Source organism: Aulostomus chinensis, chromosome 17 (genome assembly GCF_037954235.1).
Source record: "Aulostomus chinensis isolate RoL2024-O1b breed Wild chromosome 17, RoL_Achi_v1.0, whole genome shotgun sequence".
NCBI classification, from domain to species: domain Eukaryota; kingdom Metazoa; phylum Chordata; class Actinopteri; order Syngnathiformes; family Aulostomidae; genus Aulostomus; species Aulostomus chinensis.
Window position 1 is genome coordinate 17,148,990 of NC_141336.1, and position 26,811 is coordinate 17,175,800.

General features: G+C 42.9%; 1 protein-coding gene across 3 annotated transcripts in view; it reads left to right on the forward strand.

Moving 5' to 3' along the window:
* rnf144aa (ring finger protein 144aa) overlaps window positions 1-25,401 on the forward strand; it is a 30,344-nt gene extending 4,943 nt beyond the window's left edge. For 2 of the 3 annotated variants that reach the window (XM_086181632.1, XM_086181631.1), the window contains 7 exons: window positions 10,783-10,933; window positions 11,595-11,699; window positions 13,052-13,112; window positions 15,846-16,062; window positions 18,847-18,994; window positions 19,437-19,526; window positions 24,426-25,401. In XM_086181632.1, coding sequence (XP_086037758.1) covers window positions 10,799-10,933; window positions 11,595-11,699; window positions 13,052-13,112; window positions 15,846-16,062; window positions 18,847-18,994; window positions 19,437-19,526; window positions 24,426-24,557 — 888 coding nt within the window. In that variant the 5' untranslated portion in view covers window positions 10,783-10,798 and the 3' untranslated portion in view covers window positions 24,558-25,401. Of the gene's footprint in view, window positions 1-713; window positions 853-10,782; window positions 10,934-11,594; window positions 11,700-13,051; window positions 13,113-15,845; window positions 16,063-18,846; window positions 18,995-19,436; window positions 19,527-24,425 lie in introns of those variants that run through there. The other variant, XM_086181633.1, reaches the window with a different exon arrangement.
* Window positions 25,402-26,811: the final 1,410 nt, after the last annotated feature.

A 26,811-nucleotide genomic window follows, 5' to 3' on the forward strand; every position in this document is an offset into this window, starting at 1 on the left:
ACCCACCCAAAAACAGGATGTCCGTGCATTTCCCGAACTTTTTGGGCTTCCTTTTTTCCCCTTCTTCTCCTGCAACAGGACTTGGGAGTGCAGGTTTGCTTTAGAGGGCAGCAGCTGGCTGACAGCCGGCAGGCAGAAAAGAAAGAGACAGAAGCTGTCTTGTTTGGGTGAAATGTGAACTTTTCGAGAAATTCTGACAATACGTCTGAGTATCTGGAGACTGCGAGGAATAAAAGAGCCAAATTGGGTCCATGAGACTCTGGAATGACACACAACATTCTTCAACTCTGTATGCTTTTGTTTTGGCAGCATTGCCTTAACTCTGTAATTACTGAAATAGTTTGTGAATTGTTTCAGCCACCCACCCACCCACCAGGGCAACTGTACCACACACATTTAGCTGTAAGGGTCTCTCTGTTGTGGTGTCCTCCTGTGACCATGAAAACGCCATTGTTCTGTGGAGTGACAGTAGTCTTCACTATGTGGCAATAGTTCATTGAGTACCCGCTATGTAGAGTTCACATCACAATAATATCAACCAGAAGGACTTCTGAAGAGCGCAGACCTCTGCAAACGTCCAGATTCTCCGCCACCAGGTTCCATTTAAACTGAGTACCAAGCAACAACTTGCTCAGTTCCTCTCTTGTGAAGCAGCAGTTCCCCATTGTGTCAAACTTCCTGCTGACTAGACTAGAGAGAGAGAGAGAGAGAGCGCTTCAGCATTTTAGCAGTGGAATCGAACCAGCAACCTTCAATATACCAGATGGCTCCCGTAGCTTCTGAGTCGTGATATGATAATTTGTTGACGCATCGACCGGCTTGCAGAACACACTCATGTTGACAGGAAAAGCGGTAATTGGAAATCTTGTTTGTTTTCTTTTTGTATGCCTTTCAGAACAAACTTGGATCAGTTGCCCACGAAATCCCTTCCATTAGAGAGATCTTGCCTTCAGAATAAAAAGCAGTGCTGCTGTTTGACTATTATGTTTTTTTAATGTCAGAGCTGGTTTTGAGGGACTTATTCTGAAATATTCTGAATTCTAAAATTCAGTGATTCAGTCGCTAGCTTGTTGTAGGAAGCGAAGCTCAGGCCATGCTCAGGTTTGTGCTACGTCCTGTATATATACATGACATACTCCCTTTAGCTTCAGAGGTATTAATGAGAGTCAGAGGGTTTTGGGTCTTTTTATGAGGGTCAAGCCAGCCAGTGTTACTATTCAGAACATTAAGCCCTTCAGCCCTACTGGCCAACCTTGTTGTTTTACTGTTACTATATTTTGTGTGTTCTTAGTATTTTCCTGGATGGTTTGGTCACACTGGACATGAAGACTCTGTTGTTGCTTCATCCTCGAAGTTTTTATTTCTTCATTTTGATCACCAACATGTCATTGCATTATTCTGCGGTTGCTTTATTGTGAAATCTGAACAGAAGTTTGTCGGGGGGTTTTTCTTTAGCTGTCTGTATCCTCAGGGTACTGAGACGTAATTTGGGTCGTGGAACCTCCCAAATAACTTGTTACAAATTTGAGAGGAACTGAGAAGTGTCACTCGTCAGTTTGCACCTCTACCAGAGTTGTTATGTTTCACCCTTGTCTGTTAGTGTGTCTGTCCACATACAGGATTACACAAAATCTACCAGGCCAGATTTAACCAAATTGGGCAAAGGAGAGGTGGAGCATAGACCGAGGAGAGCCGCTTTGACATACTAGGCAGGTCTGTTAAGTGTTGTGAAGGAATAACAGCATATTTTTAAATTATTTTGGCTGAGGTCTGTCATCAGGATTAGAAAAACGGACTTTTTTAAAATGTTTTTTTTTGTTTTTTGGGTTTTTTTTTTTACATGGGCCTTGGCAGAGGTATGTGCTCGTGCCCTTCTAGTTACACACCCTTGACAGCTGAAGGGAACAAATACAGAACATTTTAAATGCTCCTCAACCTCATGAATATTTACACTCTGTCATTAAGTCGTGGCAAAGCTTCAGCTCATTTCCCTAATGGACCACTTAGCAGACTCACAGGGTTGCGGAAAATATTCCTTTTTTTTTTCTTCGTTTAATATTTTTTGTCACATTTCCTCTAATCCTCTTGGTCTGTTATCACTCTTCTCCTTTTTTCTTAACATGACCCCTTGTGTTTTCTTTCTCCATCTTCCTTTCTTTTTTTCTCTCTTGTTCCTCTTTTTTTTTTGCTTTTCGTCCATTCTTTTCAGGCAACATTATGATCAGCACAACTGGGCGGCGTCAGTGCTTTGAGACCGCTGTCTTATCTTTTTTGTTTTACATCTCTGAAGGTTGAAGTTATGTTTTCCCCCGTATTTGAGGGTTTTATATGTAAGTAGGCTCTGCAACCCGAAGGGTCTGACAGCCCTTGGCGTTGGGGTCAGCTCGGCCCGTGGAGCGATTCTTCAGCACTTTGCGACGTTCTAGTCCAGTTACCGTAGAGCATCCCTGCACTGTTAGAAGTGGAACTTCTTTGGTCGGTTTTACTCCTGTAAGACCCTTTTTCACAGAGAATCTGTACTGCAAATACTGTAGTTTGGTTTCCATCTGCTTCAATGCACTTTTTGAAATAGCGCATCAGATTATTGAATCCGCCAATTTGAATAAAATCAGATGTAGCAAATCTCAAGGTCACATGACTGACCAGCTGTTTCTGCCACCGTCATCTCTACGGATATTTCCATACTTTGCCTTCATCTCTGGACAGTATACAACAGACAGGACGGGCCAGCACTTAAGAACAATTACTACTTATCCAACCAGGGGTAATTACACTACAACTCTCGTCTTCCACGGTTTGTTGCAGCCACAGCCATGCGCAACATTGCCTGCACCGCTATCGTCTTGCAGCATTACATAACCAAATTGACTCCCTCCAAACCAGTTGATGGAAACATACCTAATGCTCTTTTGCTTTTTTTTTTTTGCAAAACATCCACAGTTTGCCTAAAATTAATTTGACAATTAAATGGGAGGACAAACAGACCGGAACATACTTAACTGTCCTGTCTGGGTTTTGTGAAGATTATGCTGGACTAGGGTCCAGGGATCTTGCAGTCACTGTCCCCGATTAGTCAGAATTCTTAGCCTGCATTGCAACAGAGAAGATGGTCAGACACCAAGTGGCGCCGTGTTTGTTTTGTCTTCCATACGGCATGACCATCATCAATGTCTGTCTATCCCCTACAGCCAAACAGACTTTGACTTGCTACTCACCATGAAACACACACACTCACAATGCCAAAATTCATCTGATGATTATATAACTTCTCAGGGCACGCAGGCCTATCACCACTCTTTGCGAACCTCATCCCACCTCCACGTCAAGGACAGACGGCAACTGTCCCGCTGTGATGGCTTGTCAACCGTTCACACTGTACCAAAATACAGTCCATGTTTGTGTGCTGCATGTAATGTAGGTTAGTCGATATCAGCCTGGGTATATAGGTTGTAGCTGTGGACGTTGCACAACTTAACTTCAGTATTATATCATCTACACCAGTATATGCCCCCGGGTTCTCCCTGGAATAAACACAACATCAGTCAATGTCAGGATTTATCCATCTCACTTCTCATCAGGACTCGTAAGCAGGGATTATGTTCTTGTGGTATGAAATTAATAATTATAATAATAGAACATGGGAAGGATCAGATAAAATCCTGTTGGCCTTTTATTAATGACACCACATGAAAAGAGAGTGTGTAAAGTCGGAATTGTCAACAGAGAATTTTGAGATCATTTCAGGTCTTAATTTTACCACGAGGGGAAACTTGATGGAGGGTGTTCTCAGCTCTGTAGTTTGTTTGCTCTGGTTTGAATCTGTCCATTAGTTGTTGTTGTTGTTGTTGTTGTTTTTAAACTTTCTCCCGTGTTTGTTTGTTTGTTTGTTTGTTTGTTTTGCCACATCATAATCTGATTGCACTAAATGCATCACTGCAAACCACCTGAGAATGTTGACGACACTGATTGGTCAGATGTGTCAGGGGCAGTCGAGACTGTAGCAAGGTCCATCGTATTTGGACATATTTTTCCTCTGCTTTTTGTACGACGCGATTGGTAAGTGAAGTCTGTAGAACGGTTTTTACGGCCGTATTAAGGTCAGGGTTCAAGTTCTTGTTGATCAAAGGATCAGATAAGGATACATAGACATGGACAGGCAGGATATGATTGAGTGATAGATTTTCCTGAAGTTGTTGGCTGTACGTTGGCCAACTCCTATTTTTAACCTTAAAGGCGGTTGAAGATTTGTTTTGTTTACTCTCAATGTATTTGAGTATCTGGGTTTCAAGAAAAACATCTAAAATCCCATTTGACTCGAAATGGTCAACACCAAGCAGCTAACAGTCAGCTTGTGAACAGTTTAAGATGGAAGAGTCTTTATACTGTGTGAATTAGCACTGCTGATGTTAAAATACCCTTTTCAGTTCTGAAAACAGTCAGAGGTGTAGAAGGCGACAAGAAATAAGCGTAAGCAGACTCTGCCTCTCTCCCTCTTCTTCTCTCTTTACTTGGTTTCTCTCTTTTTCCCTGCAACAGTGGTCGCAGAGATTATAAGCCATAAATGAAATGTAAAGGCCACACTAATTGGATGTGAAGACTCGAGCTCAGCTCCTGAGGGAGGGAAGGTAGGGAGGAACAGGGGAGGGAGGAGAAAAACGACAGGATCAGTAAGTGCTTATTACTGCCACTGAGCTCTCTCAGATCACTGTGCAGGAGGGACAATATCTTCTGTGGGGGTTTTTTTTTTTCTTTTATCAAGGGCAAATTGGCTGTTCTGTTCATTGTGCGATACGTTCAGGTGATTAAATGTACAGAGCGGTGTGTCTGAGGCAAGAGAAATCATGTGTTTGTCTTTGTGAGTGTACACGTGTTGGCAGAATGCAGCTACAGAAACAAATCCAGTGAGTCAGACAGAAATGTTGACAAGCGTAAACTTGATGAGGTTTCACTTATCAGGCCAGTTCAAACACAACTTATCCAAGTCAGATGGTATCATATCGAACCAGTAATTTGGCTCGAAACACAAGTGATCCAGCGTATTTGATTGGCCCCAGGCCTCATGCAGAATATCGTCTGCGCGGTTCAAGTCTCATTTTTTTTTAGTCCCTCTCCCCTCTCCCATCTCCAGCCGAACAGGCTTCATTGTTCCTCCTTCATTGCTCTCTCAGGCTCGTCTTACTGGGCCAAAGTAGAATCTTGTAAATAAGACACCTTTCTGTGTGTGTGTGGGTGTGTTTGTTAAAAAAAATGAGTGAGTGAGAGAAATGTGTGGGCTGCTATTATGCAGCTAACGGTTGTTTGCACCTTTCTCTCACATCAGCTCACAGGTGAGATGTATGAATAGAGTCTTAAGCAATGCTTTGATGTGACATAATTACACACAGTCAGAACTGTAAACTCAGGGGGAAAACAGAGATCGAGAACATTGTTTTCTCCTCTTTCTTTCTTTGATGGGGGGGGGGGGGGGTGTAGATTACACTCACTGGTGTGCTGGGACCTGTTAGTTGAGTGTAGTTCCTCAGTGAATATGAAGTCACCTGTCAGTATGTGGCTGCATTCATGTGGGAAGAAATACACCAACTTGTAGCGATGACAGGCGTAGTAACAGCTGGCGAGGTAAAGTGGGCGGGTACGAGGTTTTACCCGTCTTCGTCTCACACAACCAGACGTCTGGCCCAACAACTGCTGTCGTCGAGGAAAAAAAAAAAAGATAAACCAATCAGAATTGTTGTTGCCGGTGCTAAAGTCAAGGATGCAGCGACTGCAACCTTGCAAAATCACTTTAGGGGAAAGGAAGTTCTGTGCAAGAAACTCAAACTGATCAAGGCTTCGTGACCCCACCACACAAATCTCCGTCAAAACTTGACATTTTTAAGCATTAGGGAGCGACACATTTAATCACAACTTAATCAAAATATCAATTTGGCCTGCTGTCATTTTCAAATCACAGGAAAGCTCAGTATGTGGTCAAGGCAACATTTTTGATTTGGTACGGTGCTGCAGAGACGTCATGCCCACATACGATATTCTACAGACTCGAGGCAATGTCTTTGTGTAATTTTTGCGCCAGTGATAATCCAAACACTTTCAATGTTTTTTCAGTGAAAATTACAAATCATATCGCAATTGCAGTATCAGTTAAAATAATCACAATTACAGATTTTTATTCAAAATAGCCCACTTTAGTTTCGTGAAGTCAGTGACTGACCGCCACCACGAGCTGAAGAAAAATGAACTGTCAGTCCGTAAGCATTCTGTACCCCAGTGATATTTTCATGCTTGTTTTGTTTGAGGTCGTTTTTTTCTTCCATGAATCTTTATTTTTCTTGTAATAGTCGACCTTTTTGAATCAATGCAGGTTCTAAATAAAGACTCGCCAGCGTTAATGGAGGGTATCGTATGTATTCCAGCCCTCCAGAGAAGAGCTCCCTCGGTCACTCCGCCACATTTAGACCACATTAATGGATTATGTTGCATTTGTGTGTGAACATGCAGGGTTTGCCTCGTGCTTCGGACTGTGACCGCCGCCTCTCATATGACCCCATGCAGATATACCATACTCTGTATTTTAAATGAGGGTCCAGCATGCGCGGCCATCTCGCTCGCCAACTACTCCATATGTGTGTTTTTCAGTATTAATGGACAATCTCGTTAATAATGCAGCAGAAGTATCGCACTGCACCACCTTTTCTTTGCAGTTTTTCGCTTTATCATCCCCCTCAAGCCATCCTTACAAAACTATTTCATTTGTCCCCATTGACCCAGTCTAGATAAATGCTCTCTGCCAACATCAAGTCTGGGGGCCGAGAGATTCAAATAAAGAAGTGCACACTGTGTTCGATGAGTGAGAAGGTTCTCACAGCGTGATTTACTTCCTTCCGTGAAGCACTCGTGAAGCCATCAAGAAATCTCAATCCTCGCGGAGTTGTTGTCCTTCAACTTGTCAGCTGCTGTACAGTTGCAAGACTCCGCCACAGAGGTGTGAATTCAGCTCCCAAGGCTTTGGGTTGTTTTTTTGTTTTGGTTTTTGTTTTTTTTTGTCAGTGTTTGGCTTCTCTCCCTGAAAGTGTCCATCCAGTCCCAAGAGTGAGCTTTAACTTGTAACCTCTTCCTCTGTGGCGACATGAATTCAGTTTTAACATTTTCTCTCGTAGAACCCTGTTAGATACTTGATGTTTTGTTTGTGTAGCCGCATTTGCAATTAATGACTCCCAGTTGATAACATCCTGTGTTTGTTTGTTTGTTTTTTGACCAGCACACACAGACACACACACAGACAAACACACAGACAAACACACACACACACACACACACACACCCTCCCCCGGAAGGCCACGTTCGGAACTGCTTGGCTCAGCCCTGATAACAAATTACCATTTAAGCTTTTGTATGTAAGTTCAGCGCCGACATAGTAGAACTTCCTGGCTGTTTACCGGTTAGCGAGACGATGGGATGTTAAACAGATGCGGCTGTGTGATTTGAGTGAGTCACACACGAGGTGCGTCTTGTGTTTGTTGTTTGTCCTCTCAGCCTGTGCCGTCCTCTCACTCCTCTTCCCTACTTAAGATGCGATGAAGAGACACGAAGGAGGAGGATGTCGAGGATTGATGCAATCAAGTTTTATTGAATAAGAAATGGTTCCCAGTCGAGCACCAGTGGAAGAGCTGACAACAGGTGCACAGTTGGATCAGCCTCTACCAACGTCTTTATTTTCAGTATTTGCTAATGTGATATTTTTTACATGTAGACAAATGCATATGCTCATTTTGAAGAACAGTTTATTTTTCTTGATGGATCGCGTCCTGCTCACACATTGAATGAATCACTTTTTCTTTTAATCGAGGGCTTCATTGCACTTCTACACCATTAAACCCCCTACAACCGATTATTGACTTTTAAGTTACTAATATATCCCTTTTTAAGGCAAAAAACTATACATATATGTCCCAAAATGTACAAAACCTGTACCTCGTAGGGTAGGGTACTGTAGGGTACTGCCTCGGTCACAAGTCACTGGACTTCATTTTCTGAGTGTATGTATAATATACTACACCCATAGGCTGTGAAAATGCTGACAGATGGGAGCTGGACCAGCTGATAGTATTCACATAAAGTCGCTTCCATAGACCGTCGTCTCCTCGCCGGCTGTGCCGAGTTGTGGGGGGGGGGGGGGGACAAGGCATTGAAGACACACTCACGATGATAAAGCTTCCCTTTAACACACATGTCCATAAATTCTCTCTGAATGATGAATAATAAAAATGTTCCTGTGTTATTTGTTCCTGCCCTGACTAAACTGCAGGGAAGTGTAGATGAAGCTCATCAGCTTCCAGTGATAGACGTCCACATTCTGTGGCATGCTGTTATTTTTCCTTCCTCCTCTCCTTACTTACACCACTGTGTAGCAGTAAAAAAAAGAATCCAAATAATTATTTAGGGATAAACGTTAATATTGGCACGTCATCGTTATCTGCAGATAGCGGTCATTAGTCACATGACCTGACAGGTCTCCTCTCCTGCGCGTCGGAAACAACAATTAGTATTTCAGGATTTTCTAAAGATGTACGAATATCATAATTTTTAATACTGATTTTTTATAGGTATTGGTAAACTTTTATGTTAAGAAGATGTTATCTAACTGCTCATAGAATAAAGAAAAAAGATGTTTGATTTTTTTTTTTTTTATTCCTGGTAATCCATATTGTTGAATAGAACAGGTTTTGAGCGTCTGCATATCAGTTGTTGGCAAATAATCCAATAACGTGCATCTGTATTTATTTGTTTGTCTCTTTCAGTGAGACAGTACTCCGTTTCTTTGTTGTATCAGAGTTGAGCTGTAAGCTCATTAGCATCTCAAGTCCCTGAGCAGGAAACGGAGATAACATCTCTGTCAGGAAAATGAACACAACGCAATAACAACACATTTACAAGACAGCCTCTTCCACCCAACACCATGATGTCATCCAGTTAAGACGCGGCAGCAACGCCGAAAGTCCCATTTTTATGACGGTTGTGTCATTTCAGCCATGATTTCGCCTCAAATTGAAAATCTCTTTTCTATCGTGTGATACAGAGTTCGTAAAAAGTCTCTCCAGCAGTTGTTGCTGTCAGCAGTCAGGAGATGTGTGATAAGAGGAATTAGATGGACGCACATGACACATCACCCTGTTTTCATGTCATGAACACATGACATAATTCCCTGGTTCTCCTCATTAGAAGAACCAATTAGCCTGTTCTAGTTCTCTTGTGTTTCTGAGAAACGGCCAGCTGCACACTGAGGCAGAGTGCAATCTCTGTCTGTCTCTGCCATGCCCCCCCCCCCGTGCCCCCTCCACCTCCGAAATCCTCCTTCAGTCAGTTGCTAAGCAGCACGGCGAGAGCTTGACAGTGTTGACGTTTGTGTGCACTTGCTGTAAACAGCCGAGTGGGTGCACCTTGCTCTCAGCTACAGAAGGAAGGAGAGAGTGAGACTAGACAGCCTAAAATAACCCTTTCTGACTCGCACAAAGAGACGCGATGACGCACATGAATATATATATACGTATATATATTTTTATTTTTTAAAATTTAATTTATTTTTTTAAAGTGTAATTTCATCCGGAGAGAAACATTTCACAAGGAGCGGCGATTGCTGATAGCTACAAGAGTTCCAGGCGCTTTTTGAGATGTATTTTGCTTTTGTACTGTCAGAAAGAATGAAGTCCAGCATAAACGTGAACGCAGCTGACAAGGGCCATTTAGACAGAGAGCCGGTGTCACTCTGCACACAGCTGGCCTGTGTGGGTGTTTGTGTGTGTGTGTGTGTGTGTGCGTGTGTGTGTGTGTGTGTGTGTGTGTGTGTGTGTGTTTGTACCCTCACTGGACACAACTCACAATGCATTTTCAGTCCGCGTGCTCATACCGTCATGCCGATTGTGTCACAACAAATGAAGAACATCTTAAACTCTGGTTAAGCCCTGTAGACGGACACTAAAGTGAGCCGCGGATTTGCAGATTTTATTAATAGCATCCGGTTTCATTCTCATTCAATGAGGTTCAGTGCTCTCTGTCTGTTTGATGACATCACAACAGCGGGAGAAGGTTTCTCTTGACCTTCCCTTCACACATAAATCAGTCATGCGTTGACTATTTTGACAGATCCATATATGTCTTGTGACTTTAGCAGGAATGATCATTTTTGCTTTTGATTATTACTGAACAAATCTAACAATTATGAAGCTTTTTTTTATAGATTTATTTTAGAACAGGATTTTATTTCCTTAATATGCAGGCCGTTATCTGGCCAAACTGCAAATTTAAGCAATATTTTTGATTAATCGCTCAATATTACTATAACTTGATCACATTTTGTTTGAAGATGCTCCAAATGTCAGCAAGGACTTCCAGGATTCTCAGGAGGGGAAAGTGTAAAGGATCTTTAATTTTTGACACTGCAAACTGTTAATCTTTTAGCAATGAGTCAAAGTTCGAGATGTGTCTCTCAGCTGAATCCTTCAAATCAAAGTCGTTCTCGTCACCATGGCGACCTCTAACAGCAGATAAAGCCTGCTGGTCTAATTTATAACAGCACACACAAAGAGTTTTCTGATATGTGCTTGTTCATAAGAGAGACTCTTCTCTGGGCGTTTTGGTTAATTTCTTAATTATTACGTGGACATGGGGGGGGGGGGGTGTCTCTGAGTGTTCTTCAGTTACACAATGCTTCCAGAAGCCATTTGACCTCATTAGCTCCCCCCATCATCCTTCTCCTTCCTTATCGCTTTCGTTCCTTGTGTGTTTCAGCTCTGTGGCGGTGAAGATGACCACGGCGCGGTACCGTCCCACCTGGGAGCTGGCCGTAGACCCCCTGGTCTCATGTAAGCTGTGCCTTGGAGAGTTCCCCCTGGAGCAGATGACCACCATCACGCAGTGCCAATGTGTCTTCTGCACACTGGTGAGCAAGTTCCTGTAGCTGAACGATGACTCCAGGAAAAATAAACGGTTTGCGCAATACCAAAAAAAAATCCAACTATTATTGAGCAAACTAAACATGTTTTCAGGTGGATTTGAAATAAGGCCGCATGGTATTTTGTACCCGGCGATGAACCCAGAATCTCTTGCAAATCTCCCATCCCTCTTTTGTAACACCAGTGGACCCTGACAGAGAAACACTAACAACACCCAGTGGCCGTCAGATCGTAACCTATTTATCCTAGACATGAGGAAACGATGCCCAAGAATGACAACTAAAAATAGACGCCGCGAAGTGGAACACAGTCTGGGTGGCAGCAGCAGAGTTCAGTTTGTACAGTTTCAGTAAAGGTCAGCCACAATGCAAACAGCGTTAGTTTTGTATTTGTTTTCCTTTCTGTTTGGATTATATGGAAAGAAATCTTGTAGTTGCTAACTTTTGCTGAAAAAAGCTGAGCGAAATAATCACTTATTTACTACAGACTGCCTCGTATTCTGAGGTATCAGATGGAGATGGAGAAGTATTCTGTTGCGTGATCTGGTTGCCTTTGTTTGTTTTTTGACTGGGTATTAACTGGGTCACTGACATCTGTCTGTCATCTGTCTGTCTGTCTGTCTGTCTGTCTTGTCTGTTTTTCCCTCAGTGCCTGAAGCAGTATGTGGAACTCTTAATTAAAGAAGGCCTTGAAACTGCAATTAGCTGTCCTGACTCTGCCTGCCCCAAAAGAGGACACTTGCAGGAAAATGAGGTACTGATACAATGAAAAGTATGAGTTCTTTCTAGTGCGGGTAGAGTAACTCACATCATCACAATACATTGTACACAGCAGTGTCACCATACAGACATCTTGCTCTTATCAACGTATTAGAGAAAATTCATCTACGATATATCACGATATCTGTAATGGAAGAAAAATTTTAAAAGCCCTGAAAGAGCTGGAATTATGTCATCAAAGCACTGATGTTCGTATCGAAGCTTTAGCTCAGTGTTTCTGGCACGTGCCATAAACAACTTGTCAACATGACAATGAGGGGTTTTTGTTTCTATAAGATGCTTTCAGCAGAAATATTGATATTCATCGGCAGTGTACTTCTGTTGTATCCCAAGAGGAAGTATTGAGGTATCGATGTATTGTCCCGCCCTTGTTGGTATTTTGGTTGGCATTAACGCCACATTCCCCCTTCAGCTTGTCAGAAGCTTGAACTTTAAGTCGGCCTGCTGCTCGGCTTTGTCAGTCTTTACAAACAGCGGTCATGTTTTTATTTTCACTCTGTTGTGTATTGAAATTTCCAAGGACACTTAACAAGCCTCTCTGTGTGCGTGCAACCGCAACACGTGTTATATTTGCACAAGCTGGAAACGAGAAGGGGAGAAAGAAAAAAAAAAAGAGAAAACAAAAACAGCGGCATCTTATCTCCACCCATCCTTCCATCTCTTGCATCATTTGGAAATGTTGGCAACGCTAACACGTTTGCTGTTACTTCTAAACCCAGATGACCGCTGCGCTCCACCTGCCAGTTTGTTTATTCCGTTATAATGAGCGCTCCTGCATGCTTTGCCTGCCTTGATCTGAGAGCAAAGCACTCTTCATCCTCCAGGCTGTTTGGCTGATGAGCTCACTCTCTCAGTTGGTCTCGGAGGCCCGGAGGCACAGCATGGTTTAGCACACCACAGCCTTATGTTTCCAATCAATCAGTGTCACTGGCCCTTAATGGAAGCCCAGCTATTCCTGCCTGTCAGACGTGGCGTGCGTCATGTGTCTGCTCTGACAGCAACGCCCTCACCTCCTAATTGACTGCTCTTTTACAAAGCTTGAATGCCCTTTTCATTGCCCAATAAATCCCTGTGTGTGTGAGCACCTTCACAACAATCCATCAGACGGACTTTGAGAAGAGAAAGACCCATATCTTTTAGCAAGTAGTAAGTTTGTACGGGGTTTTTTTTTTGTTTTTTTTTTTACATTGTCCTGGAAGTGAAATTAACATTCAGAATGTGTAATCGCTTCTTGCAGCTCCCGTCTATAAATACGCACAATGACCTGCTTATTTCCCTCCCACTTCTCTACGCTCTCCTCTCTCCTTTCTCCTCTCGCCCCGGTAGATCGAGTGCATGGTAGCCACGGAGATGATGCAGAGATATAAGAAGCTTCAGTTCGAAAGGGGTGAGTACATGTAAAAGCTGCTGCAGCGTGCCAGAGTGGGTGATGCATGTGTGGGCAGCGGCGGTCAGTCTCAGACACACGTGGGGCCTCCTGCGTTCCCTGGCTACTGTATTTCAATGTGACACACAAAAGGATGACGACAATCCAGGACGGCACGTGTACTTGAACTTCTCCTTATTTCGCTCTCAATCAATGATTCACCCAGTGCGTCCTTTTCTGCTATTGAATGGCACCACGGGAGATCTGAAGAAAGCGTACAGGGAGGATCTGAGCTTCACTTGTTTGCTTAGTAATTTCAGGCTTCACTGTGTCTCAGCGTTGTATATTTTCTTTCCGTGCGAGTGTTTGAGTTATGATAATAAACATGGGTTTTTTTCTCCAATAAAGCAGAATGCCAGAAGATAAACTACAGTGCACAAAAGGGATAAGATACGATACAATATCAGCGATGTATCAGTATCAGTATCAGTATCAGTGCTCACTCATCTCCTTCCCCCCCAACAGTGTAGTAGCAAACTAAAGTTCCAAGGTTTCGTTAAAAATCACACCATGTGAAATAAGGTCAGGCATTTATCAAATGAAAGTGAGACAACAGACTAAAATATGAATACATAAGCAATATCAAATATTGTTTAAAAGTCAAGAATCCAATATGGCTGCCAATAATAGCGCACAAAAGTTACCAAAAACGATTGTGATCCATCTGAATGTGTGGTTTCTTAGGGCAGAAGTTGTTGTAATGTTTCTAAGTTCCAGACATGAACAGCGATGTAATGCATTCAGGGGTGAGATCATGTTTTTGTTTTTTGATGGATACAAAGAAAATGTTAAAGAAAAGAAAAAAAGATGAAGTTTAAAAGAGATTAAAAAAAATTGCTTGGGTAAAAAATTTTCAGGAAGGAAGGAATTTTAAAAATTGAAAAAAATCCAAAAGCAAGTTCCCACGCCATGTCTCACTCAGTTATCATGCAGGTTATTGATACTGTGTCTCAGTCGGTCCGACCCTCTTCTTCTTCTTCTTCTTTTCTCACTTTTCAAGTTGTATTTTCGCACGCTCACTCACAGGTGCTGATATCTTTTTCAGATATTTTCAAGAAGACAGTTAAAAGTCACGTAAGAATTAGCTGACAAACTGTTTCAGGGTTCGCAGGCTCAGAATGAAAAAGCTCGATTGGCTCTGGGGACGATCTAATATCCAGGCACATTAGGATTAATGGATACCAAATCATTTAGGGCTTACAAGTCAACAGTGACCCTGGAGGGTAGTTAGAGAACCCCCGCCCCCGCTTAGAGAAAGTCAACCAAACCACATGTGGAAAAAAAAGCCCAAATTTGAAGCGGTTCAAGTTGAGTGAAAATAGCCTCATAGTTTATTCCTGCTAGAAGTCAGATAAACAAACAGGCACCAGCACCAAAAACACGGTCTCTGGAGCAGAGAGGTGCATTGACGTCCAACAGAATGATTCTGCGCGTCCGACTGGTATCATTCATGAGCTGTCAGACAAGATTCTTCTGGCAGCTACTCAGTGCTAACAAGACTGATTTGTACTCTAGCAATCACACTCTACTCTGTCATCCCCGTCAAAGTATAACCTCAGGCACTATCAAATATAAATAAAGGACCTTTTTTTATTTTCGAGATTGTAATTGGATTGGTTCAGCCCGCGATTAATAAACTGTCTGACTGACTGTAATGAGACTCTCTTAACATAGCAAGATATTTTTCAAATCATTTCTGTCCGCCTCAGTGTGCCGCTCCACATTCAGAGTCTTGATTTTGAAACATTTCGTTGAAAGTAAATCAGCTAAAAGCCCATGCAGGAGGGATAATGTCTCCTCGCTCCATTTTTTGCACCATTTTGTGTGTGTAAACATACAAAATAAGTAATATTAGCAGAAAAGCGGCGCCAACGCGGAAGGCAAGCTGTGCTATCATTCTTGGACAGTACTCACCCTGCAGGTTGACCACCTACACAAAAGGAACAAACTGCTCACTGAACACGCAGCTCACACTTGCAGGAAAAAAAATTCACAAACATGTATATAGGGACACACACACACACAAGAAAGAGCTGTCGGTGCTGTCTGGATAAAAAAGTAGACAGTCATCTCGTTAATATTCCCAGTCCGGTCAGGCAGAAGCATTGCTGTAACCATTCCATATTTCTCCGGCTGAGCCAAGAGTGAATGTGGAATGTGTACGCAGAGTTCTTGGCAGAAACACAGTTAGAGGAAGGAGTGAGTGGATACAAGGGCACATGCAGCATGCCCCGAACCGATAATAGGAGAACAAAAACAACATTCTTCACTCTTTACCACCTGAGAGATTAGAAGGAAAATATACACATTCCATTGAGGAAAGTCTCGGATATTACGGAAGATAAGAGTTTCTAGAAATGTCTTAGCATAAGCATAAGTCTCAGCAAATCTCAGCATAAGTTATGTGATCCCAGAAGATCACGCGTGACATAAATAATGCACGTGTGTAGGAAACATGCTACGTGTTTGTAAGCTTCCTTCCATGTTGCGTTAGAAAATAATTCTTTAAGCTTCGAAGTTATCGTGCAAAAACTTTTGCTTTTATCTGCTAAGATTTTGAGATGTCCACCCGAAATCACGTTCTTTATCTGATCAGACTTATTCCAAATCATTTGACAAAACTACACAAACGTCTACCAAAAAAAACCCAGTAAACAATTCAATGTGGGTGACCTGATGGTTTTGTGTTCACAGAGGTGCTGTTGGACCCCTGCCGGACGTGGTGCCCTTCCTCCACCTGCCAGGCAGTGTGTCAGCTCAAAGAATCCGACTCCCCAGCTCTGCCTCAGCTGGTCCAGTGTGCCGTCTGTGCCCTGGAGTTCTGCTCAGCTTGCAAGGCCAAGTGGCACCCGGGTCAGGCCTGTCAGGAGAACAACCTGCCCATAACCTCCTTCCTCCCGGGAGAAAACAGGTTTGTATCTTCTCCTCGTCTGAACTCTGTACGATAAACACAGATGAACACAGATAAACACAGAGACATAAACTCCTCCTTCCTGATGACCCTCTCAGGCTGTCAACCCTGTCAGTAAGAGAGGACCATCCGATTAGTACATCGGACGGAAATGATTCTTGGAACACTTTACAGCGAAGCTCCATTTGACTTACCTTTCAAATGTGGTTGTTTCTGGTTATTTTATTCATATTTAGATAAGTATTACCCCCAAAAAAAGAATATTTTAACTTGGCGTTCGAGAAATCCAGCAGTCTTGAGCAGTTTTTTTTAAATGAATTTGATGTATTAACATGCCTCACTGAATGCTGCTGCTGATGCGTCATTTTCAAAATCCTATTCAGATGTATAAATTAATTTGTATATTGGATGGGCCACTTAAAACTACTTACGAATATTTTAATATGAAGAAATTGAATGGAATCAGACCGTTTTATTGCATCGTCATGAGTCATCCAATCATGTACTCATCAAATCTACATTATCCAACGTGTTTTTCTCTTCACATAATTGGAAAATCATGTTACTCCATCTTAACTTTGTTGTAACGTTTACCATGAAGCCACATGCAATTCCTGGAAGTAATATTTTCCGTTTCTCAGAACTGAATTAGCAATCGACACGACACCTGATCAGATCTACTTGTCAGTACAGTCGGAATAATGAAGTTTAGACTGACATCTGGTCCGGACGTCTGTCTGCTATCATTACAACAGAACCGTCCGGCGTAAAACAATCAGCTGAAGCTAAACTGCGGTAAAGTCGCCATATCATCCATTTCCAGGATGAATGATCGCTGTTGAGGGTTAGAGGAGGAGGAGGAGGAGGAGGAGGAGGAGGAGGAGGGCTGCTCCCAGACATGTGGCTGACCCGTTTCTTTGTGATATCCTCTTACTGTGGAAACGTCATTAGCTGTGCCAGGCTTCCCTCTTGTCTGTACAGGTTCAGGAGTGTTCTCAGAGGCCACGGCGTAGGGGGCGGGGGATTACCAGGTCTCCTCTTAGTTGTAAAGAGCCTTGGCGTTTGAACTGGTTCACTCCGAGCACGTCTCTGAAAGCTGAATTGATTCTCCTTTACACCTCAGGCGTTTTATTGTTACCTAGACAAAGACGTCTGCGGGAACTCTGCACCTTTTCGTTTGAATGACCTCTTCGCTCACACCTGATCAGGGAAGCTTTTTTACAAGGGCAAAAGTTCAACATTTTATCAGGTTCCGTCTTTCTTGTGATCTGGTGTGGATTTCTTATCTGCAAAATCTCTTATTTTCTTAAGAGGCAGTATCCTTCGAAAGGTTGTTTTCTTCCCACATGCAGAGGCATTTGAACCTGACCACTGCAGTTGCCCAGAATAATGTTTAACTAGAGTCACGTAAGAATGTTAAAAGCTGCCTGTAAAGTAGATTATTTGATTTACCGTTCTAGCTTTTGCTGAGATTTTCTCCTGGGAAAGAAAAAAATAAGTAAGAAAAGAAACAGTAGAACGCAAAAGGAACAGTCTTGTTTTTGTAGTTTTGTGATTGCTGCCAAGTGTCACATGAATGAAGATGTACAGAATGTCGCTGTAATTCAAAGACACCGTGAGATCAATTCATAGAAAAATATTGGCCTGGGAATGAACGGGGTTTGCTGTCTAATGATGAAACCCAGGATGGCAGCGGGCTACGTGCTCGCCTCCAAAACTCAGCAGTCAGCACTTCACTGGAACGCAAGAGGATGCACACAACCTGACACCGGCAGGAGAGATAATAAGTGCGAGGGAGCAAGTTCAATGCTATTTAGGGACTAGGTTTTTTTTTTTTCGTTCTTTTCTCTTTTTCTTTTTCTTTTTTTTTTTTTAAATTTGCAGGCCTCTGGACTAAAGCTTTCACATTGCTGGCACCAGCCGCCGTTTCACAAAATCCTTTTATGCCAAAGATTTCATCGATTGCAACATTAAAGCAATTGCATCCTCCACACTTGTGGTAAAGTGAACGTTAAAAGGGGACATATGCTTTTTATTATTTCTGTGGGTGTGTGTGTGTGTGTGTGTGTGTATATATATATATATATATATATATATATATATATATATATATATATATATATATATATATATATATATATATATATATATATATATATATATATTCAGTCCCACATCTGTTTAGCCTCACACCACAACCATGCAGATACACAAACAGTTACACGCACAGTCAATACGAAACACTAAATCATTCAAGTCTGGTGGGCCAATTTGAGCGCTTCTGCTGATCATTAGTGATGATCAGCAGAAATGGATGAGCGTCTGTGACCCACGAAGACTACTAACGGACAGTAGAATACGAGGATCAGCAGGCGCCCTCAGCGCCGCCGCAAACAAGAGTCAAGTGAAACGCAGAGGACGCTGAATAACGGGCGTCTATCACCACTTCCGAATAACTTCTTCTTATAGGGAGCTGCGGCTCACAGGCTGTCTTCCCTGATTTGCATCCAACTTTTAAGTAATACCTTTAACAGTGGATCAATGATGAATCAGTTAACATGGACACACCTGCTGCTACAGCGACTGTATATCACACTTCATTATGTCACTCGTCTCGCCCAACAGTTGCAGGGATGCTGCTTCTTGATAGGTTTCTGAAAGTTGGTCACTGAGAAGAAAGTTAGCCTGAAAAAAGTTTCAGATGAGAGGATGACTCTAATAGAGTCTCTGGAAATAAATATCATTATTTGTAAGTAACAGAATGTTTGTCTTTCCTCTGTCAAGCTCTTTCTACAAGAACGAAGAGGACGATGCACCCATCAAGCGCTGCCCCAAATGTAAAGTTTACATCGAGAGGGACGAGGGCTGTGCACAGATGATGTGCAAGAACTGCAAACATGCCTTCTGTTGGTACTGTCTGGAATCCCTGGATGTGAGTTACTAAATTCTTAGAGTATGATTTTCCCCTCAGTAGCAGTGACAGCAAGATTATTCCTTTTTTTTTTTCTCCCCCCTCAACTCTAAAGTTTTATACTGCAAGATCGTATTAGTAATCGCCTTGGACGGAGACATCGCTCGTCTGTGACAGCCTAGCTTTCATTAACGGCTTAACCTTGGAGACGATAAGGAAGAAAAATATATATTTGCATGGTTTTCATCCCTAAAATTCATCACAAGACCGACGACAGCTGAGGTTGGATAAGGGTGACATATGAGCTGCGGCGCGTTATGTAATCCGAATTGTACAAGCGCTGTCGTTCAGGCTATGAAGGGTCATTTAAAAAGCAATATTCTCAGCACAGCTGCCCTTGTCTTTTCAGACTGCTAATGGCCTGTTGTAATCTGTATTGTGTCTGTGTGCATTTGTTCCACAGGATGACTTTCTTCTGATCCACTATGACAAAGGGCCCTGTCGAAACAAACTAGGACACTCCAGGGCATCTGTTATCTGGCACAGAACACAGGTGAGAAATCCGCTGTTTCCTCTTCTCACCCGCAGCCTCGCCCACATCTTTAAAGGTAAAGTCTGCAGCATTTTCCTTGAAAAAAAATAAAGAATAAAATATAGACTGGGATGAAATAAATCATCACTTATGGGGGCCTCCAGACATGTGTGGATGTGACTGCATCTGCAGAGCCGCTGCCCTCTTGCCGGGCCCTGCCCCACTTCCCCTCAGCTCAGATTTCGCTGAGATTCAGTCGGGCATGGAGGGTCATCTTAGGATCACACTGGCCAGATGTTTGGCCAATCAGCAACTAACCGCCGCTGTTAAGTTCATTGATGCAGTGGTTAAAGCGCTTGTTTACAGTAGTTCGTTTGAGTCTAATGAAGCAATACGAGCAGTTGTTGAAAATAGATCGGATAAGCAGATATTAAAGTCGGAACAAGAAAAGAGCCTCAAACTAGTAATTGAGGGTAAAGATCTGATTGTTTTACTGCCAACTAGGTTAGGGAATAGTTTAATGTACCAGCCTGCACCATTTGGTGTTTGTTGGTGTTATTAATGCTCCAATAGTTTTACACTTAACCCAATAACACACTTCCTAGTGTTCAAATTTTGCGGACAATCCCCAGTGGAGCCTGGCTCGACCCTGGTCACAAGGTCAAGGAATTTATTTGTGCATTGAATTGTGGGTCTCTGGTTTACTAGGCAAGCTGCCCCCTGCTTGTATGTCAATATTTTTGGTTTGTTTTGGGTTTTTGGGGGTTTTTTTTGTCCTGATTCTGGGTGGGGAGTGGGTGGGCCCCTGTGCCAATGCCAGTGACATGGTACAGGTGAGGCGGGCGTGGTTAAGGCACATCAACTGGAGAAAGAAATGGCAGAAAAGCACTGTGCAGCAAAGAAGTGGAGCAGGCGGTTAACTTGACCGAGCCGTCGTCTAGCCAGCATTTAGCTTGTGCTAGCTGGCGGTTAGCTTGTGCTGAACAGCATTTAGCTTGTGCTAGCTTGGCATTTCGCCTGTATTGCGGACTCTATCTTGAAGAGCAGATCCTGCCCTGAAAAGTAGAGTAAGTAGGTGGTTCTCTCTCTCTTATTTATTCACAGTTTTCTCAACAGCACATTTGGAAAAGGACAGCTTTGAGAGAGGTTTACATAACCAAGGTCTTCTTTATCTTTATTATGGGGAATAAAATAAAATGGTGGATTACACAGAAAGGATTGGAAGTGATATTTAATTTCTGTAAATGATAAAAGACCTGTGAAAGATTAAGCGCGTACCGTCCCTCCAATATACTTGTTATTTAGTCAACATTAGCATACACAGTGGCATCTGTTGCGCAGTGGGGCGGGCTGAGTCATATGATTACAGTTCAGCTGGTGGAAGGCAGCTCTCTTTCTCTCTCTCTCTCTCTCTCTCTCTCTCTTCATTTCACCACCACGCTCCTCCATAATAAAAAGCCTCCCTCACTCAAACACTCCCTCATAAATACATAACGTGCCCCAGCCTCGTCTCTCTCTGCCTGTATCTGATAACTCAGAGTTAACTCCCCAGGTGACATCACTCAGTAGAAAAAAAACTGTAGCGTCATCAGGCTCTATTATTTTAGAGTAAATTGTGTAACTGAAGAGCTGCCCGTGTTGCTGTAATTAAAAAAAAAGACAATTATGTAAATCCTATCCCATAGAACACCCAGTACTTTAAGAAACAGTCCTGCCAGTGAGCCCCAAAAATGTCTCCGTGACCTCAAAGCAGGAGGAAATGCATTGTGCTATTATAAGTTACTGTTGCATGTGACTGCCTGTTATGTATTAGGTTTTTGTGGTTCTGAACTCGCTGGTGTCTGGCTCCCCCTTGTGGTTATTTCACTTATTTCTCCTGGTCGTGACAGGAAAGGAAAAACAGATCAAATCTTCAGGTTAGTTTTATCTTTGCACTGGTAATAGTTGCATTCCCTACCATTTATTTTCAATCCATGATTAGTTAGGGTGTGTCGAGAGGATTCAGATCATCACTCAACTCTGCAATGTCCACCAACAGCTTCCTTCTGCTCTGAACCAGCGATGGATTTCGATTTTTATATTTCAACCCTGTCAAAGTTGACTTTTTAAGAACAAGAATGTGGTCATCCATCAGAGTGGCTCCATCACCAACAAACGCAGCACAGGTTGACGTTAGCGGACGCTTTCACCTCTGGGAAGATCTTTGCAGTATCTTTCACATCATCTCAGGCTTTGCTGTCACGGTTGATTTACGAAACTGAAGTGTTGTTCTGTTTCTGGCAAAGAATTCAGGCACCAGTATCATCGAGGATTTGAGACCAGGCCAACGTGATACCACATTTTTGTTACAAGGAAAAACATACATTTATTTTATTAGATATAGGACCCCTTTAGCTCCACTGGCTCTGCTTAACGGTACATAAAATCAATGCTTGCCAGCGGCAGTACAGCAGCGGAGTCGGCCGTTTGGTGATGTGTTTTGTGAGAAAGTCCAGCCAGAAAAACAGCGACATGTCCAGTGGTCAAGGTTTTAGTTACGACTGGGGGGAATCGATCTTTGGAAGGTCAACAAACTATGTGATGAATTCCACAGACTTATTCTTATTCATTCCTTTGTCTATTTATTATGTATTTTTATCTTTGAATCTATGATGACAAAAATGACAGCAACAGTATAAAAATCTTTGATTTTCCTAAACTTTGGTCGGAATAACAATTTGCTCAACGGAATATAATTCATTCCAAGATTTGTGTTCTTTTTTAGGTGTGACTGCCTGTTAAACTACCAAGTTAAAAAGCTCAGTGGTAATAATTCTCTGTATGCATTAGAGAATACAAATAGATGGTGATCTTGCCACATCAATACAGAGCTAGGAAGTTACAAATCCCAACGATTATATGAAAATATATGTTTTTATTGCACTGGTATTGGCATGTACTCTGTATCGGCAGGTACTGTATCAGAATTGGAATTTGGGAAGAAAAAATAGCATTGGAACGTTTCTGCTAGTCTGCACTGTGAAACTATTGGTTAAAAAAAAAATCCGCTTCCTCCAGTATTAAAGCGTTTAAAAGCAACAGTACCGTCAAGGATTTGCTGTTTTGAAGCATTTGGTGCCCTCTGCTGGCCAACCTGATGTAGTACACATTGATGAAAGAATCTGAAGAGTCAATTTTCACATTGAATTCTTGTATAGGGCTGCACGGTGGTGCAGTGGTCAGCACTGTGGCCTCACAGCAAGAAGGTTCCGGGTTCGAGTCCCCGCTCGGGCACAGGATCTTTCTGTGTGGAGTCTGCATGTTCTCTCTGTTCCTGTGTGGGTTCTCTCTGGTACTCCAGCTTCCTCCCAACGTCCACAGACATGCAATTTGGGGACGAGGTTGATACGGTCTAAATTGACCGTAGGTATGAATGTGAGTGTGAATGGTTGTCTGTCTCTATGTGTTGGCCCTGCGATGGACTGGCGACCTGTCCATGGTGTACTCCGCCTCTCGCCCGTAGATGCTGGGATAGGCTCCAGCCCCCCCGCGACCCTTACTAGTAAGGAATAAGCGGTAGACGACGATGGATGGATTCTTGTATAGATTAGGATTGAATTTGAATACGACTGAGCTTGACTACCTTTACATCTGGTGCCGATCTGTTTCCAGCAGCCACAGTGAGATATTTTGTCCTGGGGTTGCCATTTCCTTGTCAATCAAGTCAAGAGTAGGAAAAGCTGTGTAATTATGTTGACTCTTGCTTGCGTTTCTAATGTTTTAAATTTCCATCCAAATTGTTGTGTGTGGATTGAAGACGCATGTCCATTACTGGTTACATTTTTCTTGGCTGATTTTTTTTTTTTGTAACTGTAACCTGCCCAATGGCGATTTTTGTCGATTTCCAGTCGTTTCTTACTTAAATGAATGTACTTCAATGAGCTGCTGCATGTCCAGCTGGGTCTGACATAATATTTTACTCATCAACCAACAGTGGCTGAATGCATGAGCCAGTGAAGGACAGGAGGGGCTGCAGGCTGGTTCTTGAGCTCTGCCTGTTAGCCTTAGCTGCTTCCCCCTTGTTAGCTTCCTCACACTGGGCAGGCTCGATGGGGTGATGGAGTTTTAAGTGTCTGATGTGGTTTGGTGTTCGTTGTGGCTCCCCGTGGTTTATTGGCTCCACATGTTTTACAAACCTGTAAAAACCTGTATGTCTTCATTACTCACTGGGAAACTTCCACACTGACCCTGAATTTCCTCCACACACGTCTGCTCCACTGTTCAAGTCGGCCTTCCACACAGCTGCAATTTCTAGCTGCCCACCGGCTTTAACTTGCTGAGATTCTGCAGATTTGTTTGTTATGTATTGATTTATGTCTTTCTATCACTTGCACGTAGAGTAGAGTCCTATTCTGTCCTTTTCAGGTCTTTTTTTTTGCGATCGGGAGCCTTGACGCGGTGTTTTATTTTTAAAAACTGACCACCAGACTTGCTGCTATGCCCAGAGAAGTGGCGCTCCATGCCAAGAGTCCAGTTAGAAATGGGGACGATGACACCAACTGGCCAGTCACCGGTCAGGCCGGGCACTCTGAAAACCGGCCAATTCCGGTCCATGGCCAGGCATCAGTGCATCACTTGTAATTACCCTTGTGGTTGATGCAGTCGGAGTGTGTCCCTGATGTCCTCTAGAGGGCGTTTGACTGACCGGCTCACAGTCCTTTTAGGCACATCTACATTTGTACTTTCATGTGGTCAAATTCTATCAGATAGCGACTGTCAGATTACCCAAAATGAATATTAATATTAGGTGTAAACATGGTAGAAGGTGAAATCTTTACATCTTCAGGTTAGAGTCCCATACTCTGTTTGTGGTGAATAGATTCAGCATGCTAACAAAAATGTAAGATGGGGAAATTAATGAGTGCTGGTTTCTCCTTGCAGGTTGTGGGGATCTTTGCCGGCTTCGGCCTGCTCTTGCTGGTTGCCTCCCCCTTCCTCCTTCTGGCCACGCCCATCGTCCTGTGCTGCAAGTGCAAATGCAGCAAAGGCGATGACGATCCGTTGCCAACATAAACACACAGTCAGAGCTGAAGCGGAGAGTCGCTCAGAGGATGGGCCATCTTTTTTTCCTTTTCACCCTTTACACCCCCTCCCCCCTCCTTCCCCACCAGCTTTGAGTGCTTCATTTTTTGGGCTGAGCCTGCACGAAGCCCCGGCTGCTTTGGGATCCATCGCTCTGCATGAGAGAGGCATGGTAGATAAGCGACCCTACAACTTGGCCCAAAGAGACACGCAGGGTCACTGGTCAGGAGGTCAGACTTGTCAAATGACCACCGTGTCCATGTGTGTAAGTCATTGGTGGTTTGGGAATGTGGAGCAAGTCTGGGCCACTCGAGTGGTCGACGTGGTGAGTTAATGAAACTAAATAAAGGAAAAGTAACTGTTCATAAAGGCTTTTCTCTGATATGGACAATGTCACGCAGGAGCCACCTTACAAAGAACTGTTATCGCTCTTTTTTTTGTCGGTTTGTCGTACACAACAAAAGCTTCTTTTTTTTTCTTCTCCCCCTCTCGCCACCACCACACTTAATGTAGCTCTACAGATTCAGTCAGTAGCATTAGAGTCACACCGCGCATGTTTGGTGTTCACTCGATTTGCACACGGAACATGATTCCTTGGTCATGTTCTCGACTGAGGTAGAGACGGGAGGCGGTCGTCGCCCTCAGCTCAGTACAACACCGTTCTCTTGATGATGTCAAAGTTTTTATAACTTTTACTAGAACTGTGGTCAGAGTTGTGTCTATGTGTCGTACTTCTGAGTGTTTTCCAGGTACACGTATTAAAGGGGATTGCCACTCAAATTTAAAACGCTCTTTCACCGCGGGAAACCTTCTCCCCCCCCCCTCCCATCGCTACTTTTTAACCATCTCTCCCGAGTCGTTGTCTGTGAATCTTCCATTTTCATTTCTGGTTTTAATGGATCTGCTCCGTGACGCTGAGTGGCGCTCCCCTTTAAGAGCCGCATTCATTTCAAGAAATCAGAAGACTTTGTATCCACATGTGGAACCCTTTTGATTAACAGCCGATTAAAACAGATGTCTCTATTCTAATATTTCAAATGATGTTTAAGCCAAAAAAAAAAAAGAAAAAGAAAAGCCTTAAATTGAGAATAGCCAAAATCAGGCATGTCCCCTGTGCGTTAAAGAAACCAACCAAAACAACCCCAGGGCGAAAGAAAAAATAGGCGGTTTCTAAACATTACAGTGAGTCAGTGAAGCCCTTTATATTCAGATGAAAATATGATGTCATCCGTATGTCACAGTGTTAATAGCCATACTGTTAAAGAATACCTGACATTTTTGTATTTCCCGCGGCCTGGATTTCTTAAGCCTTCTTGAGCAGGGGAGCAGATTCGAACCCGTCCAACTACGTCAAGCTCCTCCTCTCTTCGAGACTTAACAAATACCCAGCGGCCCAAGTTGCAAACTTGCATATGTTAGTGGTCCGAGTGTCAATGTTTTGTTTTGTTGGTAGTTTGACCTCCAGCAACAAGCAGCTATTCCTAACGGAAACATCAGAGAAAACAAAAAACAATAAAAAAAAAGCCTATAGAGCAAATATTAAAAGATTGTTCCATTTTGGGGCACGTAATTATGAAGCTGCTCTATACGATATCACTTTATCTATGCAAGTTTGTACATTATCATTTATTGGTTGGTCATAAACAGCCCTGGCACGAGTGTGAAGGCTGCAGAATGTCAGCATACACGCGCATATCGTTGCTTTTATTTTGCCAGCAGCCCACGACGGGACGTAAAGAGGGGAAAGAACTGTTGTCGGAAAAACAAAACGACAAAAACAACATACTTTTGGAAGATCCTACAAAAGTTTCATGTCGTATTTACGGACCTCCTGGTCAGTCTCACAACTAGCCAACTAGCATTCGGCAGATATTCTTTTATTTGAGACGCGTGAGCTGCCTTCAGCTCTGACAAAACATTTTTCAGCAGAACCGGTGACGTGTCACTGGCGCCACGCTGCACTGGGCACATTGGGAGAATACTGCTTGGATCTATGATGGTAGATATTTTATTCAGCAGGGTTTATAAACCAAACAATACCTCACAGACCATCGCAGACCGTTCTGAGGGAGCATGTTGTTCAGACCAGTACACACTGGCACAAAACATTTTCGTTCTTTTGCGCTCATTATTTTAAAAAAATGGACCTCTCGTAAGCTCTGCCACTTTTCTTAATTTTCCCCAAACAAATTGTGGACAAAATTTGACCAAGGAAAGGAACACTTGTTGAGGTTCAAGAAAGCAG